General features: G+C 46.4%; 1 protein-coding gene across 3 annotated transcripts in view; it reads left to right on the top strand.

Annotated features, from left to right (window-relative positions):
• NTN4 (netrin 4) overlaps positions 1 to 16502 on the top strand; it is a 33230-nt gene that overhangs the window by 6454 nt on the left and 10274 nt on the right. For all 3 annotated transcript variants that reach the window (XM_065742669.1, XM_065742668.1, XM_065742670.1), the window contains exons 3-5: positions 6226 to 6498; positions 14581 to 14707; positions 14900 to 15088. In XM_065742669.1, the coding sequence (XP_065598741.1) occupies positions 6226 to 6498; positions 14581 to 14707; positions 14900 to 15088 (589 nt within the window). The remainder of the gene's footprint in view (positions 1 to 6225; positions 6499 to 14580; positions 14708 to 14899; positions 15089 to 16502) is intronic.

The following is a 16502-nucleotide window of genomic DNA, read 5'->3' as shown; positions in this document are numbered from 1 at the left end:
CTTAGCAGATGTTAATTCTTGAACTGTGAATGAGAGTGACTGTCCACTCTGCAATGCAGTTATCTCATTTACTTTTAAGTTCCCATCTGTGGTCAATTCAGATTAGCTCGCCTGGGTGTCCCCATTTAGACAAGCACTGGCATAAAAGAACTGAAGCAGAGTCTCCTTCACAAGATTTTAGTAAATTAGTAACTTATTTAGGTGTTTATCTGTTCAGAATACTGCTAATAAACCACTTTGAGACTTCAGCCATTGTTGCTATTTGTTATTAGTAGGAGAGGCATATTTGCAGATTGACTGTTTTCCAGCAACAAATTCTAGCATGCTGAGGATGTTTGAAACATCACATACTGCTGTTTTACTGTGGGGTGTGTGTGTGTGTGTCTTACTGAGCATTATATTGATCTCATGTGCCTTGTGTAGTAGAGAAACCTTCCAGGGCCTTTCCTCGCACTGTTACTGCATGCAGCCTGCTTCTGTCCTTAAGGTTAAGCTACCTGCCCCCAGAGCCCAGACTGCACCTGAGATGAGGGCCAGAAGCTTCTCAACCTGCCCAGCCATCCTCCCCTTGATTCCCCCTCTGCAGCCAGCCCACAGCAAGGCCTCATCATCTCCTCTTCTCTCTGGCTGTCTGAGGCTTTTTGCCATGAAGAGTTTGTTCCTCTGCTTGGCTCACCATTGAAATGCAGCCACCTCTGGGATGGAGCATAGTCAGTGCTTAATAGTGCATGCTGGCAGGCCTCTATTTAGAAAAACAAGTTTCTAACTGCTGCAGATCAAGGCTTCTAGATCAGCCTCCAATCATGGCTAAATTATGGCTAGATTGGCTAAAACAAATTATTCGTGGGAGGGAGCTGTGAAAGAGGGTGAATTCTATATTGTAGGCTGCCAGCAAGAGAAGGAACGGGCTCCAGGGCTCAGTTTTCCAAACTAATGTTCTGGTGTAGACATTGAAAACACTGTATCCATGTGAAACGAGGGATTTGGATAGGGAGAGTTTAATTCTCTGAACTGGCATCTAGCCTTGTTAGCAAGGCTATTGCTTCCTTTGAGAAAAGGGCCATGGGCTCCTCTTACAGCACTGTTCCCCACTGCTCTATTTCACTGCTTCTCGCTGGTGTGCTGGAAAGACTGGCTTACTTGCTCAGCTCCTAGCTTGCTGGCTGTGAAGCCCAGCTGCTGTCCTTCTCTCGGGTTTCCTTGATACCAGTGGTTACATGGAAAGCCCTTAACCTAAAGCGGTGAATAGCTGCATCTCGGGAGCCTTGGACCAAAAGCTCATAGACTTAATCTGGGATTAGTCAGCATGCACAGTGTGTAGTGGCATGAAATTTCCAGTCTAGCAGCATCCAAAATCCTACACAGGTGGCAAAGTCCTCAAATTCTGCCTGGGCAACATTTCCAGGAAGAAATCAGTGTCTAAAACAGGCTTAAACAGCCAGTCACTCCTCTATTGCCAGTCTGTGCTGCATCCCCAGTGCTCCATCTCTGTGGTAAAAGTCCACAGCCTCAGGGTGAAAAGGGTTTCTCACGGCCTTTTTGACTGTACCTATTTGCATACAATTCAGACAGGTGTTCTTTTTACCAAACTGAAGTATATCTCGCAGTCACTGGATGGTTTCCACTGCAATACCAAGCAGCCTTTCTACAGACACAAAGCCTTTTCTTTATAGACAAAAGGAGTGGAAAAATATTCATGAAGTCGAGTTACGCTTCAGCTGAAAGAAATGCCATCAATGCCTAGCACTGTGGCAGGCGTCCATGCTGACACCCTGACCCTTGCAGGCCTTTGCAGGACGCAATAAGGGGCTGTTCTGCGACTGCAGGGAGAAAGCCAGCTGCACAAGCAAGCCCAATTCTCTCCCTAGCTCACTGGACACAGCTCCAAGTTTTCTTGGTCCTTCATACCCAAAACAGATCCTGGAACCCTGGTCCTTGCCTTGTTCCATGCATGCCTTTTCCAGCCCCTCGCTGCCAGCTGCCATGTGTGTCTAGGAGCTTTCCCGGACTGCTTCTCACTGTTGAGAATGGGAGAGCAGTGCCTTGACTTTCCCCAGATCAAAACCTGTGTTGAATATAGATTAACCTGCCAAGGCTCCCACTAGGGCCAGATATTTGAAACAATTGGATTTTCCTTCTGAAGTCTTTGTAAGATTATGTGACTCCTGGGTGATGAGGCAGGGAATCATTTGCCTTGTTTTATGTGCTACAAAAGGACTGCAGGCACAGGCCAAGTGCTGTCCTTGTCAGAGTATATGAAGTAGCTGTAACAGTGCAGGAGAGCCTCTTCTCCAGCATCTCAGTAGCTGCTGTCAGTGGTACACAGCAGGTTTCGGTGGCCATTATTTACAGTAGCCACCAAAAAGCCTTTTTTTAGCCTAGGGTTGTTGAGTGAACATAGCACATCATAGGTACACATGACTTTCTCTTGTAATAGCTCTTCTGCTTGTAATACATCAGGTAACAGAGGTCACCAGCACTGGGGCTCCAGCAGCCACCTGCTCAGGGAGAGGAGCCCACCAGCTCAGATTCTGCTGTTTTCCTTGTTTGTTGGACATTTCCTTTCTTGTTTTCTTCTTTCCATGTGTATGTGCTCATTGATTCCCCCATCAATTTACTCCTTCTGTGTCATTTCTGCTATTGTCATTTTGAAGAGCATCTCCGAATGTCCGTGGAGCACCATGACTCATCGAGGCAGCTTTGCTGGCAGCAAATCTGTATTGGTTTTGTTGACTTCCTTGGGCCACTTTGACTTTGTTGTTCTCAGCATCATTCATTAGCATTTTCCTTCCCAAAGTGGATATATATATAAAGATGCCCTTTCACTGCCTTTCGAGTGTAAACATACTAGGGTACTTCTTGCAAAGGGACTTTTATGTATTTATAAATCGAGGTCATTGTGGTGCAGGCGGTCACTTGAGTGCACCATGCTCAGAGCTGCTGTTTTATTTATATTCAGGGCTACATTTTTGCATCCGGGGAATGGCAAGTAGCTATGGCTTCTTACACACTGAAGCAAAAAAATGTGAAATAGCCAACAGACCAAGAGCTGCTCATGACAGCCTGTGAGGAAATGGAAACACTGTGAAAATTTATTAGGGGGTGTCAGCTTTGCCATGTGCCCAAACAACAGAGAGCTTGGCTGAAAAGCAGCCTGTTTGCATTCCATGGCACGCACAGGGCTGGCACCAGAGCTAGCACCTGGCAGAGAGCACTGCACCAGGCTCACTGGCACTGAGGGGCATCGCTGGGATGATCACATAGGGATTTCAGCCTGCTTTTCTATTTCTTATTGAAAGCATTGCTTTCTCCGTAGGTGTTTTTCACAGGGACAGAAATTCTCTGCAGCACCACCAATTTGGCTGTGCAGAGAGACTTCTCCACCCAGATGTCCTCATGCAAGTTTTAAATTACACCTCTGTTGACATCACTTCATGAAAGCTTCACATTTATGGACGTGGCATCCAACAGCACAACTCCATGAGGCTTAGAAGGAACATTAAACTAAAAATCACTTGGTATTTTGATTTGAAAACATATGTTCATTTTATTTGCCTCCTACTTTGTGACATTTGCTCCTCGATATGAGATGTTGCTAGATAGTTATTTTTAAACAGGAGCTCAGAGAGATTCGGTTCCTGGGACTGTGCTAAAGAAGAATCCCAAACATCTCAAGATTTACAGTGAGCTCACAACACTGGAAATGAAAATGCCTTTGTGATAGGATATATTATGGCATGTCCAGCATGGAGGTGCTGTGGGTTTTCAATTTATCACTTCCTACTTGTTTTACAAATTAGAAATGTGTAGTAATGTTCATGCAGAGCAGCTGCTGATGTAGAGATCCTGTCCTCCCACTGTCATGCATGGTGCTGTCTATCATGTCAGAGAAGTCACACCATTTACCTAACACCATGATGCTTATTGTTGGCATATTGTTCATAAGACACGTAGAGACAGGCAGCTCTGGTGGCCATGGAGTGCTTTCTGGTGAGACTCATTGCATACAGAAGGCCAGAAAGGGGCAGTCGGGGACACCAGGCTTGCAGCACCCCATGGCCAGGTGCACATGCATGGTGGCAGCTCACTCATCTCAAATCCTGCAGTGGAGAGCTGGATGGGAATGTCCTAGGAGAGGTAAAAGCAGGACGCAGCCTGTGTGAGGGTGCATGTGAGGCTGGGGTGCCAGGCAGCAGCAGACCCACCACAGCTGCGTGGGGACGTGTGACCCTAGTGATATGCTGGGATTACTCCAGAGACAGGCTGAGATGAATTGGCAAAGTTAAAGACTGAACAGGGAAGTCCTGCTGGGAAACACATCCTTGATCTTATTGTGCAGCCTCTGGGGGCTCTGGCTCAGTCGGCTGGGACAGAGCAAAGAATTGCTATTTGTATGGTGTCTCACATGTTATAATGACTGTTTTGTGTTTTATTAAAATAGACCCAGTAGCACTGGGGGATGGGAGTGTTTACTGAGGTGGCAGTGCTGAGACCCAGCTCCCCTACTGCTGTGTGAGCACGGCTGGAGAAGTGCAGGGCAGCAGGGCGAGCCCGCTCTCTGCAGCCCCTGGGAACTGCAGATAGGGCTCATGTTTAGCATCACTGTTTTCAAGCAGCCATAAAAAGAAATGTTTGTAACAATTTAAGTCCTGAACTGGAATACTGGCTCCATTGAAATCAGTGGCATAACTCCCCCTGAATTCCACACGGCTGTGGTTTAACTCCCTCAGCGTGAAAACACTCGGGACTACTGATTTCCTCACTGCAATGCTTTTATGAGGGTCACAGGCATCATTTGCCTGCCTTAAAATGGGATAGATAAGTGAGAGAAAGTTAGAATAATCAGAAAAATGTCTGTTCCTATATGTAGCATAGATTATTCCCTTATATGTATTCACCACTCCCCTCTGAATTCGAATGAGCAAAGAATTTTTGGAGGCAAGATTGATGTAATAGCTAGGAAACCAACATTCTAGTTTTTACAGAAAATTCTCAGCCAGGCATTTTCCATTCTAAAAGGGAATCGATGTCTCCAACATGGAGATTTTTCTGTTTTTTCCGTATCTGTAAACATCTTGTATTCACCATACCACTAATGAGTAAATGTGAGCAGAAAGACACCGGTGTGTGTTTGGTTGAATAACAACTCCAGAGGAGAGATGCAGGGCTGCTTGTTGGCTTTGTTTCACATCATAGTTTTATTTCAGGAGAGCAGAAAAACAGGTCTGTGTTCCTGGAAGGGATGAGAAAACACCTTTTGAAAGGTGTCAGTATTTATTAACGTCCCTCATTAGACTCATTACTTCCACACAAGGGGTGCACCACCACCTACCTTGCTCCTTTGACCACCTCTCCAAGCCTACCTGCTCCCTTTTGACAGCATTTCATTAGAAGCAGCTAAATGCTTGAGTACCTCGGGGATAGACTGCTAGTCTGACAACTTCAGGTGGTCTTACAGTGCTGCTGAAGCAGTGTATCGACATCCTAGGCCATGTTGCACTCAGTTGTCAAGTAACTCATTGAACTGATGCTTGCAAGTGTTGGAACTCATCAGGCCTTCCAAAGCCAGTCAGTCAGTGATGGGGTTTCTAGCTATGTAATGAGTGTAAACCATAAATCAAATATTCTGGTAACTAACATGTGTTGTAAATTTGTCATTCCACGCAAATGGCAGTTGTATGAGTGACGTGCTGTTTCTGGTGACGTACCACAGGCAGCTGGCCCAATAAGCTTAAAATAAACCCCTCAAAGAAATTCAGTTATTTTTGTCTAGTGCTCTCAATTTTCCATTTGAGCCAGTATTTACTTACTCAATCAGACAGAAGTTAAAATAAAGACTGATTTATAAGTATTTCCTTAAACCTCAGGAGCTCCACCGTCTCTTTCTTTCTTAGTTCAGTTTTCTTGACAGTCAGCTTGCTGCCACACTGCATCACTTTTCCACTAGGAAGTGGGCTGGGACTGATAGGAGCCAAATATTTGGAAATCTGATCTTCATTTGTTAAAAAACAAGAGGTGGTGGCAGGAGAAGTTGGTGAGGACTCCTCCACCTGATGTTTGCCCATAGAATAGCTGGTCAGCTGAGGCTAATGACCAAATGTAGGGTAATGGCTGGCAGTGCTGTAGGGACCAAATTTAGTGCACCAAAGGGTATGGGGGTGTTGCATGTACCTGGGGATGGCCCCACAGTGCTGACACCCCCTGTTCTGTCCCACACCTCTGCAGGTGATATACCGAGCCCTCTCGCCGCCACATGCCACCGAGGACCCATACAGTGCAGAGGCCCAGGCACAGCTGAAGGTGACCAACCTACGTGTGCGCCTGCTGGAGCGGCAGAGCTGCCCCTGCCACCTGCTGGAGCCACCACTCCTGCCAGCCCCACACTACGCTGTCTACGACTTCATTGTGAAGGGCAGCTGCTTTTGCAATGGCCACGCCGACCACTGTGTCCCCGTCAGGGGGTTCCGGCCCATCAGGGCAGCTGGTGCTTTCCATGTGGTACGTACACGAGCTTTGTGGCAGCTCCTTAAAATGTTAACATTTCTGACTCTCTTCTACCCACAGATCCTAACTAGTAATACCTAAGAAGTACTAAATGCAGGGCATTTGGGTGACAGAGAGGGAGCAGGACTTCCCCAAAGGAACAGGGAGCACATGCTTCCCACTGCTCCTGGAGCATCCTCTGATACTGGTTTGGGTCGTGAGCCAAGGGGCAGGAGGGCTCCAGTTCTCACTCCAAGGCTTTCCATTGTACCTCTCAATACTTCCTCTAGACGAAACTCCTGTTTTCTGGTTTTAAGGGGACTCATATCAGAAGGGTTCTGACCTGAAATCTCTTGGGCATGAAGAAGACCCAAAGCCCACTGGTAACAGGCTCACAGAGTCAAAGGATCATGGAATCTCCCAAATTGGATGGGACCCATAAAGAACATCAGGTCCAACTCCTGGCTCTTCACAGGACCATCCAAAAATCAGACCATATGTCTGAGAGCTTTGTCCAGACACTTCTTGAACTCTGGCAAGCTCAGTGCCACGATCACTACCCACCTCTCTCTCACATTTGCACCCTGCCAGCCTGGGGATGCTCTGACCTCACTGCCCACAATGCACTGTGCTCTTTCTGCCCCTCCTGCCTGACCCTGAAGACACTGGCTGTGCTGGCAGAGGAACCATAAGGAAAGTTGAAGCCGGCATGTATATTGCCTTGAACAATGTGAAAGAGGGGAAGATCATAAAAATGTAAGCTAATTACTTGAGGTAAGGAGGTCTGGCTTCTATCCAGCTCTTCAGGGAACTCTCATCTGAGTTAAATTATGGTCTCAAACATGAAGCAGACATCGTGTTTCCTTCTAATATAGCTAGTCTTGCAACATCTTGAAAATACACAAATTTGAAAGCATGCAGCACTATGATTGATAAGCCTGTTTCAAGTAGTGCTGCTCTGATTTTCACAGTTGTTCCCTGAATGAAAGCCTTTGGAAGGAGCTGTTTGCTTGGGATTATTTCTGTGTGATACAATTGCATGGGAGTGTGACCCAGAGCACCACTGATAGTTATGACAGAGCCTGAAGCCAATTATGCTTCCAGTACAGCTACAGCCTATAGAAATCACAGTGCACAGGTAGCAAGCGATGGTGTGGGAAGGAGCCAATGCCAGAATTGCACTGAAAAACAAAACAAGAAATAGCAGCAAGCCTCTGCACTAGCCCCTGGGGGAGTGGGAAAGTAAACACGGTGTATAAACATGGCATGAATCCCAAAGGTGATGTCTCTGTAATGAAGCTGACTCATTTTACTGTCCCTCAGAGCTGACTCCGCATGGCCCATGAGGGATGGGCCAGCCTAAGGGCAACCTGGCAGCAGAACCCTGCTGGAGGGTCAGGGCATGATGAGGCATTTTCCCCACTGATATTTTCTCACCCATTGCCACTTGTTACACTGTCAGATCAGGGAAGAAAGACTGCAGAATCTGCGTCTGCTTAGCTACCATTCAAACTTCTGGAAACAGAGCAAGATTTCAGAGAGGAAATGTTTCTGTATGTTTCACCTAGAAATAAAGCCAGTCACATTACAGGTAATGCTGAAGAAATAGTCAGTTATTCAAGTGTGAGATAGGGACTTCAGTTGTGGCTCTGTGTAACATTTATGTGGGGCTTTCGCAGACCCTTCACTGTAATCCTAGGGACAGCAGAGGATGGGAAATGCATTACCAATTCCAAATGTGGTTACAAAACCTGGCTCAGTTCTTGTGCTCATTTTGACCAGAGCTCTCCTGAAGAACATCTCCTAAGTTAGAGAGTTAGTATCAAATTTCAAGCAAGTTTAAGATTCCACTTCTTAAAAAAAACCATCCTTGTCCAAAAAAATATGTGCAGGTTTTTGCAACCCCCCACTTGATCTCAGCCCAGAGGCAGAGCCTGCTTGGCCAGCAGAAGAACCATATGTGATATATTGATGCTTCTGCTGAGCGATATGCCAGGTCATCCTGGTAGTGCTGGGCATAGCTGCCAGGTCTCGGGCTGATCTGCAAAGCCACCTGAAGTAGTTAATCCTCTTCCCCAGCAGGCAGAATGAGAGTGTGACAGAGCCACCTGGGGATGCAGGAGCACTGCTGCCTGCCTGGATTTGGGGCCAGTGCATCCTGCTTGGTTCAGGACCTCATCCTGGCCTGCTGCCACAGGATTCCTCCCATCGTATGAATTTTTTCTCAGTGGCTGGGCCATTGTACTCTGGAGAAAAATGTTCTGAATGGCTGAACAGAGGCTAAGTTAGGATTGGCCACGAGATCATGGAATGATAGAATAGAATCATGGAATCACCAAGGTTGGAAAAGACCTCTAAGATCATCCAGTCCAACCATCCACCTATCACCAGTATTTCAACCATGTCCCCCAGTACAACATTTAAACATCTCTTTACTGATAATACTGACCCAAGACATCCTCGGCTACAAGGGCGGGATGCTCCCTGGATGGAGAATAGCATGCTTTTCCCTAGCAAGAGCAACTCTAGCTATGTCTCTGGGGTGGAATAACCTTCTGTATGATCCCACTGAGTCTAATCAGAGCAAAGGTGGACATTACATACAGACTCTGAACTTCTGATGTAGGAAAAAAGTACTTCACGTTAGTCCTAACAGACAGCACGGAGCAATAGCCAGGAGCTGACAAAAGAACAAGCTTGTTTCTGTGCCTTGAGCACGGCACAGCTGCAAACCCCTCTGTGATCCTCCTCCCTGCAGAGGTTGCTTCATGGACACCACAGATCACAGCTTGCTGCCGATTTTCTTGTCCCTCTTTCTTCTATCTGACAACTAAGGGGATTGTGGGAGTCCTTGTCCTGCATTCTTTGTATGGCAGTGGGTGATGGCACCAGTTGAAGCCTACACATCTCCATGAGATACTCAGTTCCACCAATTGGAGTTCTGGGAGAGGATCGATCAGAAGGGTTTAGGTGCTTATATATCTGCCAGATTTACATAAACAAGAATGGACTTTGTACAGGAAAACTCTAGGTTTGTTTAAACATCAGAGATGCCATATCATCCTCGAGGTAAATTGTGAACATGGAAGTGAGGTTGCTGCTCCAAGGGAGTTTCTGTCTCCGTGAGTTGCAGAACAGAACTGGCTACCCTCCAGTGGTGGTGAGAGCTGCTCCTCGGGGAGCAGCAGTGCTGGCTGTCCTGTGTTGTACACTGGTGTGCCCCAGACAGATGTTAGGGTGATACAGCAACTCTCCCTTTCATCCCCACTCCTCCCACATCATTTGTTCAAAGGGTCACTATCCAAATCATACCACCATCAACAATCCAGTGCATGCCAAGAAGAAAGCATGCATGGACAAGCACTCCTCACACCTTACCATGCGTAGTAGTTGGATTGGTGTGTTGAGATGGCTTATGGGATGAAACCTCTGCTGTAAAGAAACTTAAAGAAGGCCTGCGAGTAAAGAAATGGATGCCCAGGCACAGGAGATAACCCATGATCTTCAGTGGCCATGAAAAGCCTGGCTTTTGGGACTGATCTATAGTGCAGGAGATAGAACATTTGTGCACTGAGCTATTGCAGTGCCAGTTTGGCCGTTTACCAGCTGCAGCATCCTGATGGCCTTGCCACAGCAGCAAGGGTCATGGTGAAGATCAGCCTGGACACAGGCAGGAATTGCAAGTTAGGAATCCAAAGTGGGAATAACAAGCCCAGAGGTACCTCACCTGGGTCTGCAGTTCTGGCTCAGGGTGCGGAGAAGCATTCACCTGCCTCAGAGTATCCCTGTCCTTCCAACACCCAGTTGTGTAGTTGGCCTGAGTCAACAGTCTGGAAAGCTGTGTCCTTGGGACTTCCTACTTTTACCCCTGTGAGTTGAGATACCATTATCAACTGATGATCTCATTGTCTCATTGGTAATACAATATTACTAACTTTTTAACATGTACTGCTTTCCCACTAGTGCAGTCCTGTTGTGCACACCTGTCACCTGCGCTGATCAAAGAGCCAGAACAAATTCAGCTGTCTCAGTTTGTTCTTCCTCCTGTTTTCTCTTTCCCACAATGATAGTTTGAAGAACGTGGCATGGTAGCTATTTTTGATAAAAACTAGAACCTGGGTATTAAGTAGTTTCAACATACTTTAAATGTACTGATCAGTGAGTGCATTTGAATCAACATGGGGTTGATGTATGCAGGTTGGAGAGTTGGTCTCCCAGGGCTCCTTAGATCAGAATTGAACGAGCTAGGTTATGGGGATATGCTAAGGCTGGCATCCAAAGTACAAGAGCCCTTCTGCATAGCTGGGCAGCAGGAGTATCCCTCCCCCTTCCCACGTGGCCAACCCAGGCTGTTGTAAATTGTTGCTGTGTTAGTGACATCAAAAGATGCTGAAGGTCTTCCCCAGAGCTACTGACAGAAGCCTATTGTACAAGGAATAAAAAACAAAGGCAGCCCCCACACCCTGAACAACAAACTTTCTATTCTTTCACAAGAGCAAAATAGGATATGAGAATTTTCTCATGCATAAATTTGGTTGTCTGGTGCTTTGGGAAAGAATACCATCCTGTGGGCAGACAACAGCCAGTAGGCATGGTTTCTAAAATTGGCACCATGGTTTGAGTGCAACACAGTTTAAAAATCATTGTTAAAGACCAGTATGAATGACGTGCTTTTCCTTTAGATTGATATCATGCCTGTTTTCCAAGAAAGTAGAAAAAAAGTAGAAAAAAATGCAATTTTAGCAGTTCTATGCAAGCAAGTCTATTAAAAGCAGTTGGCCCTCCCAGCTATTTAGCTCATCTGTTTAGGCGATCAGGTCGGTTTTCTTTTAGCATGCATTTGTGTTGGACTCTCTGTACAATGGGAGAGTTCTTGTAGTAGAAATTAATTAACAACAGGTGAGTTGAGTGTGTTTTTTCCCCAGTGCAGCATTTCTTTTACTCTGTGCAGTATTTTGGATAAATAGGGTGGAAAGCACTTTATAAGATTCAACCGAAAAGCCCGTGTATTTGCATTCTGAAAGGAAGTGCTGGAAGGTAGTAATTCAATAACAAAAGGCTATGGAAGGAAGCATGCCCTAGCAACTGTCTTTGTGTATAGAAATCAGCCACTCATTTATCTTACAGAAGTCAACTTTTGTAACACTGTTTGCATTGTGCCCTCTAATGAGTGACGCTGCAACTGAGCTGTCAAACTAAGACGGGAAACAGTGTGAAGGCGAGCAGGGATGTAAAGACCCCATGACAAAATGAAAAATGGTATGAAAAGGATTTTCTGCTTAACTGAGTCAAGAGCCATGTGAATGCTTAAAGCAGTGAGACGCACAGGGAATTGTGTTTGTGTACTTAGCAATGCTCCATAATGACCCCAAATGGATACGCCTTATAGTTAAATGTAAATTGAGGTGAATTAAAAGGGAGGAAAAATGAGCTCTTTCCACTATCGGCCCATGTGGGTCCCATTCTGCCTTCAGAAAGATGCTGAGATGCCAGAGAAATACCTCAGGCTGGTACCACTTTGCCAAGCTGCCACCTCAGCCCTGGTTCCCCAATTGTCCCCATCAAATCAGGCATGCAGAGTGACCTGGCCCGTCCAGCACTTGTACACCCCTCACCTGCTGCCACTTTTCTTTCTCTGTTATCTCTTCTTCTCCTTTCTTCTATCCTTAGCTGTCACAGTATCTCTTGAAAAATACAAAATTTCTTGTCTGCACATGGGTTACAAGAAATGGCTTGTTAGTATTCATCTCTTTTGTTGTTCCCAACACATAAAAACCTTTTATGTCATGCTGGAATTATGTAGAAGAAAAAGGGAGATTTTCCTCAATGGGATAAAGCTAGGAAGGAGAGGGTTTTAAAGCAGAGCTGTTTTGGGGGACTAATCATTATAATGCTATTGAAAGAGAAGAAATACATCTTGCCCGAGGCGAGGTTTTTGAAGTACTTAGACTGACTTTCGTTGAATTTCTGGGGAAAAAAAGAGTAGGGAAAAAATAGTAACTAAACAGAGAAATTAGAAAGCCTGTTTCCCTCCTCTCCATACCTCCCTGGGTCATCACCCTGAGCCTCTGGCCCACCCTGTGCCCAGACGAGTGGTTCTTCTGCTACTTCTCAAGCTTTTCTGTGCTACCTCAAGCTTGTCTGTGGCACTTGTTTCCTTCCCCTGGGTGCAATGCACATTGCAAGCCATCAGTATGCGGAGCATTGTGTCCTGCTCTGCCACAGTGTCTCTCCCAGGTTTAACTGATTTCCATTTCCATGCAGCTAGTGGCTTTTGAAGTGAGTGTAAAGCAGGTTGTAGCATTAGTTTGTGTATGGCATTTCCCTAAAGAAGATATACAAGAAGTTTCGTAGAGGAGTATAGATTCAGGAGTGAGGGGTCTGAGAGTTTGAAGAGGAATGTTTAGAAGTGGTAGCAAAAATGAAAATGTGCAAACACGAGACACGCTTTGAGAATGAAGTATTCCATCTGCAAATTTGTTTTGTTTCTCTCTGTGTTTGCTTCTCATTCTTTCCACACTTTATCACACATTTGAGCATATAGGCGACCTCAATTTGATAAGCCAGACGGAGCAACGAATATCTGCGGTGAGGCAGAAATAGCACAGAAAGCAATGTTATCTCAGCATTTGCCACTTTAGCTCAGATACTTATGCATTCTATCAGATTCTGTCTGTATCTGCATGTTGCTCGTACTTGTCTGGTCGCTGTACTGTTATACTTGTCCCTGCTCCATGATCCAGACATTCTAATAAGGCAGGAAAGGGCCACTTGAAAGGTTTTTGAAAGATTTCGCTATTTGCAGTGCTGATGAAAAGTCTCTCAAGGACTTTCAGGGCCAGTTTTGAAGCATTGTCTGTACTGGTTACTTCTTACCCCTGTGAGACAGTACCTGAAATCTATTTATGAAAAAAAAAACAGCCAGAAAGTCGTCATCAGTAAGGGGCATGTGCAGTCTGCATGCGTGTGCACCTACGCAACGCACAGGAGTTGTTTACCACACTCTCAAGGTCCTCTCCTCTTGTTTACTGTCCGCGTTTCTGACAGGAGGAGTTCATGGGGGTTCTCAGGAACAGCCCATGCATTTAGGAAGGACGCTGTTGTGAAATCTGCATCAAACAGTGTGGCAGGAGGACGTGAACCCATTTGTTGCTTCTCCTATACTGTAGCTTTCCCCTCAGCTGGCAACAGAAGGGGCAGCCGCCCGCCACACTGCCTGGGATGAGGCAGGCCACCGGCACCGCCAAGGAGCCATGATGACAGCATCCTCACTGCGAGCTGTGGGCTGGGGCTGAGCATGCCAAGCTGCAGCTGGGCTGTGCTCCAGCCTCTCCCTCTGTTCTGGGCCCAGTGGGCTGGGAGGTGCTCAGCTGCTCCAGAGTTGCATTTCATAGCGTCTGGGGGCGGCCAGGCCACTCTTGCCCTCTGGCTGTGTCCTGTTTTCTTTGCGTTTGCCAGCAGCGTGATTAATGCCAGCAGCTGACAGGGCAGCTGGCACCAAGCTCGCCACGCTGGCTTTTCATCTCTAATTACCCCCTTGGACTGTGCTTTCTAGCTGTTCAATTACCTATCTGTCACAAAGATGTCTGACACAATCCCTCATGGTCTCTGCTATCTCTGGTTCTTCCCTCGTGCTGCAAAGCCTCTGCCTAGGACAAGTAGGTATCTGTGTCCTGAGATTCTAATTTCTTTTTTCTTGTGCTTGTTGATGTTGGCGATGGATGCTGAGGTTGTGACCACTGCTGCTGTTTGGGAGGAAGAAAAAAGAAAGGTTTTTTAGTGTTTCACAAGAGTGCTTTAGACCTTGGCTTCTTTTAATATCTCCTGGAAGTTCATGCAGGGGCTGGAAACCCCTTACTGAAGATAATTCTAGAAAAGAAAAAAAGATGTGATTACATGATATTATGATATATATGACATACAAATTGTAATCTAACTGAAGGTATAACTGCAGAATATCCACCTTTGGCTGCACTAGGCAGCAGGCAGGCCCAGTGCTAGCCTTCCTCCCAGCCCGTGTCCTCGCACTGTGCTGACACTGCAGCCCCTGTGCCTGAGCACCGCTGTGGGTAGCCCTCACTCTCTGTTCCCCACCAGGTCCATGGGAAGTGCATGTGCAAGCACAACACTGCAGGATCTCACTGCCAGCACTGTGCCCCACTCTACAACGACCGCCCTTGGCAGGCTGCTGACGGCAAAACCGGAGCCCCCCGAGAGTGTCAGTGTAAGTGGCCAGCTTACGTGTCATTTCTGTGGGGTGCATCAAAACGTGAAGTGTGTTTGTGCACGCATTTGAATGAGTCACCGGTTCGTAGGTCAGATTTGCCATTCCAAACCGTTCAGGTTTTTGCCTCTTTTCTGCAGACAACTTTCACTGCTTTAACAAATCTTTCTGTTCTCTTTGGCTTCGTCCCAGCGTGCAAGTGTAATGGGCATGCTGACACCTGTCACTTTGACATGGATGCGTGGATGGCATCAGGAAACCGCAGCGGTGGTGTCTGTGACAACTGTCAGCACAACACAGAGGGGCAGCACTGCCAGCGCTGCAAGCTGGGCTTCTACCGAGACCTGCGAAAGCCCTTCTCTGCCCCAGATGCTTGCAAACGTAAGTCAGCAACCTCTTACTGATGTAAGGCTTCTGATAAGTAGGACGCCAGCAAAGGTGAGATCTTCCTGCTCGGAGCAACCTTCTTGCTTCAGCGTGGGATGGGGAGCTCTCAGCAGTGTGCAATTTGAATTCCTTCACTGATGCTGTTTGCAAAAAGCGGTGATGAGATTTGCAGGACAAAAGCCTGCAGCTGCTGTTGACAAATCATTCCCAAGAAACCTTATAAGTTGGGGACAGGGGAAGAAAGATGACTCATTGACTCTCCTGCTATTTTTGGAGAGCAAGAGCTGCATCATGTTTTCATGCTTCCTTGTTTGGTGGTTGCCACGACCCCAGAAGCAGGGTGCGTTGCCTACACAGCAGCAGGTGGGTATGGAAAAAGCTGGAGTGCAAGTGAAGTGACATTGTAGAAGGCATAACACCAGTGAGCTGAGACCAAAGGCAGTTCACATGTAAAATTCTATCTTTCCCAACCCAAAGTAGCACTCCACAATTGCTCCAGGGAATGGTGTGGGCAGTGGTGATGCACCATGAAGCACACAGGGGACACTGCACAGCACATGGCTAAGCCAGATGTTCAGTTTTGCATCTGCTTGCAGGGAGCCAGACACCGCCACCTCCATCCTGCTCCTGCACTGAGGTCCATCCCTGGGGCTCTCCAAACCTGCCCAGCACCTTGTAGGGGGCTTTCCCCTCTCCATCACTCACTTTCTGCAAAGAGAATCAGCCGCAGCTGAATTGACTTTTTTAGAGACCTGGGTCACTTTACAAAAGCAGAACTGACCACAGATCTTCATTACTAGTGTAAATAGTTATTTCACTGCTGTAGTATGTACACAAATTTGGTTTTTAGGCAGCAGATTTAATTGGTTTTTAAGGTCTTTACATACTTGTGTACAGTGCAGTCTCACTTCTCCTTAAATCAGATACTTTCTCTCGGTGATTATTGCCAGAACACACAAAGAATTTTTATTTTAAAGTCTCATTAGTAAAAAAACACATTTAAATCCTGCACTTAAACCTCCCACACTTTTTGCAATATTTACAAACTTCACATTATACAGTACTCCATCACCCCAGGGAGACAACTTTCCCAGGCAGAGGCTGCCTCCATGAAAATGCAGGGAGTATCTAATGCTGTCCCTGCAGAGACTGTGGTATTGTGAACACAGAAACCATTTCTCTCTGGGCTTTGAAACCCCACCCAGATGTTCTCCTTCCTAAGACCTCTCATGGTTTCCCTATTGGGTTCCCCTGGCCAGGCTGTAGAGCTGGGATGGGTTTTTCTCCCATCACAGCATTTTCCAGACCCCGCATCAGGTTAGGGCTATTTGTTGTAGCTCCAGCTGAACAGTGAATGACTAATGACTGTTAAATTAAATTATATAAGACTGATTACAGCCCTCGGCTG

Source organism: Cyrtonyx montezumae, unplaced genomic scaffold (genome assembly GCF_038088225.1).
Source record: "Cyrtonyx montezumae isolate F1298 unplaced genomic scaffold, pur_monq_1.0 scaffold_3, whole genome shotgun sequence".
NCBI classification, from domain to species: Eukaryota; Metazoa; Chordata; class Aves; order Galliformes; family Odontophoridae; genus Cyrtonyx; species Cyrtonyx montezumae.
Note: the sequence above shows the minus strand (reverse complement) of the source record. Positions and strands in the feature narration are given on the sequence as shown.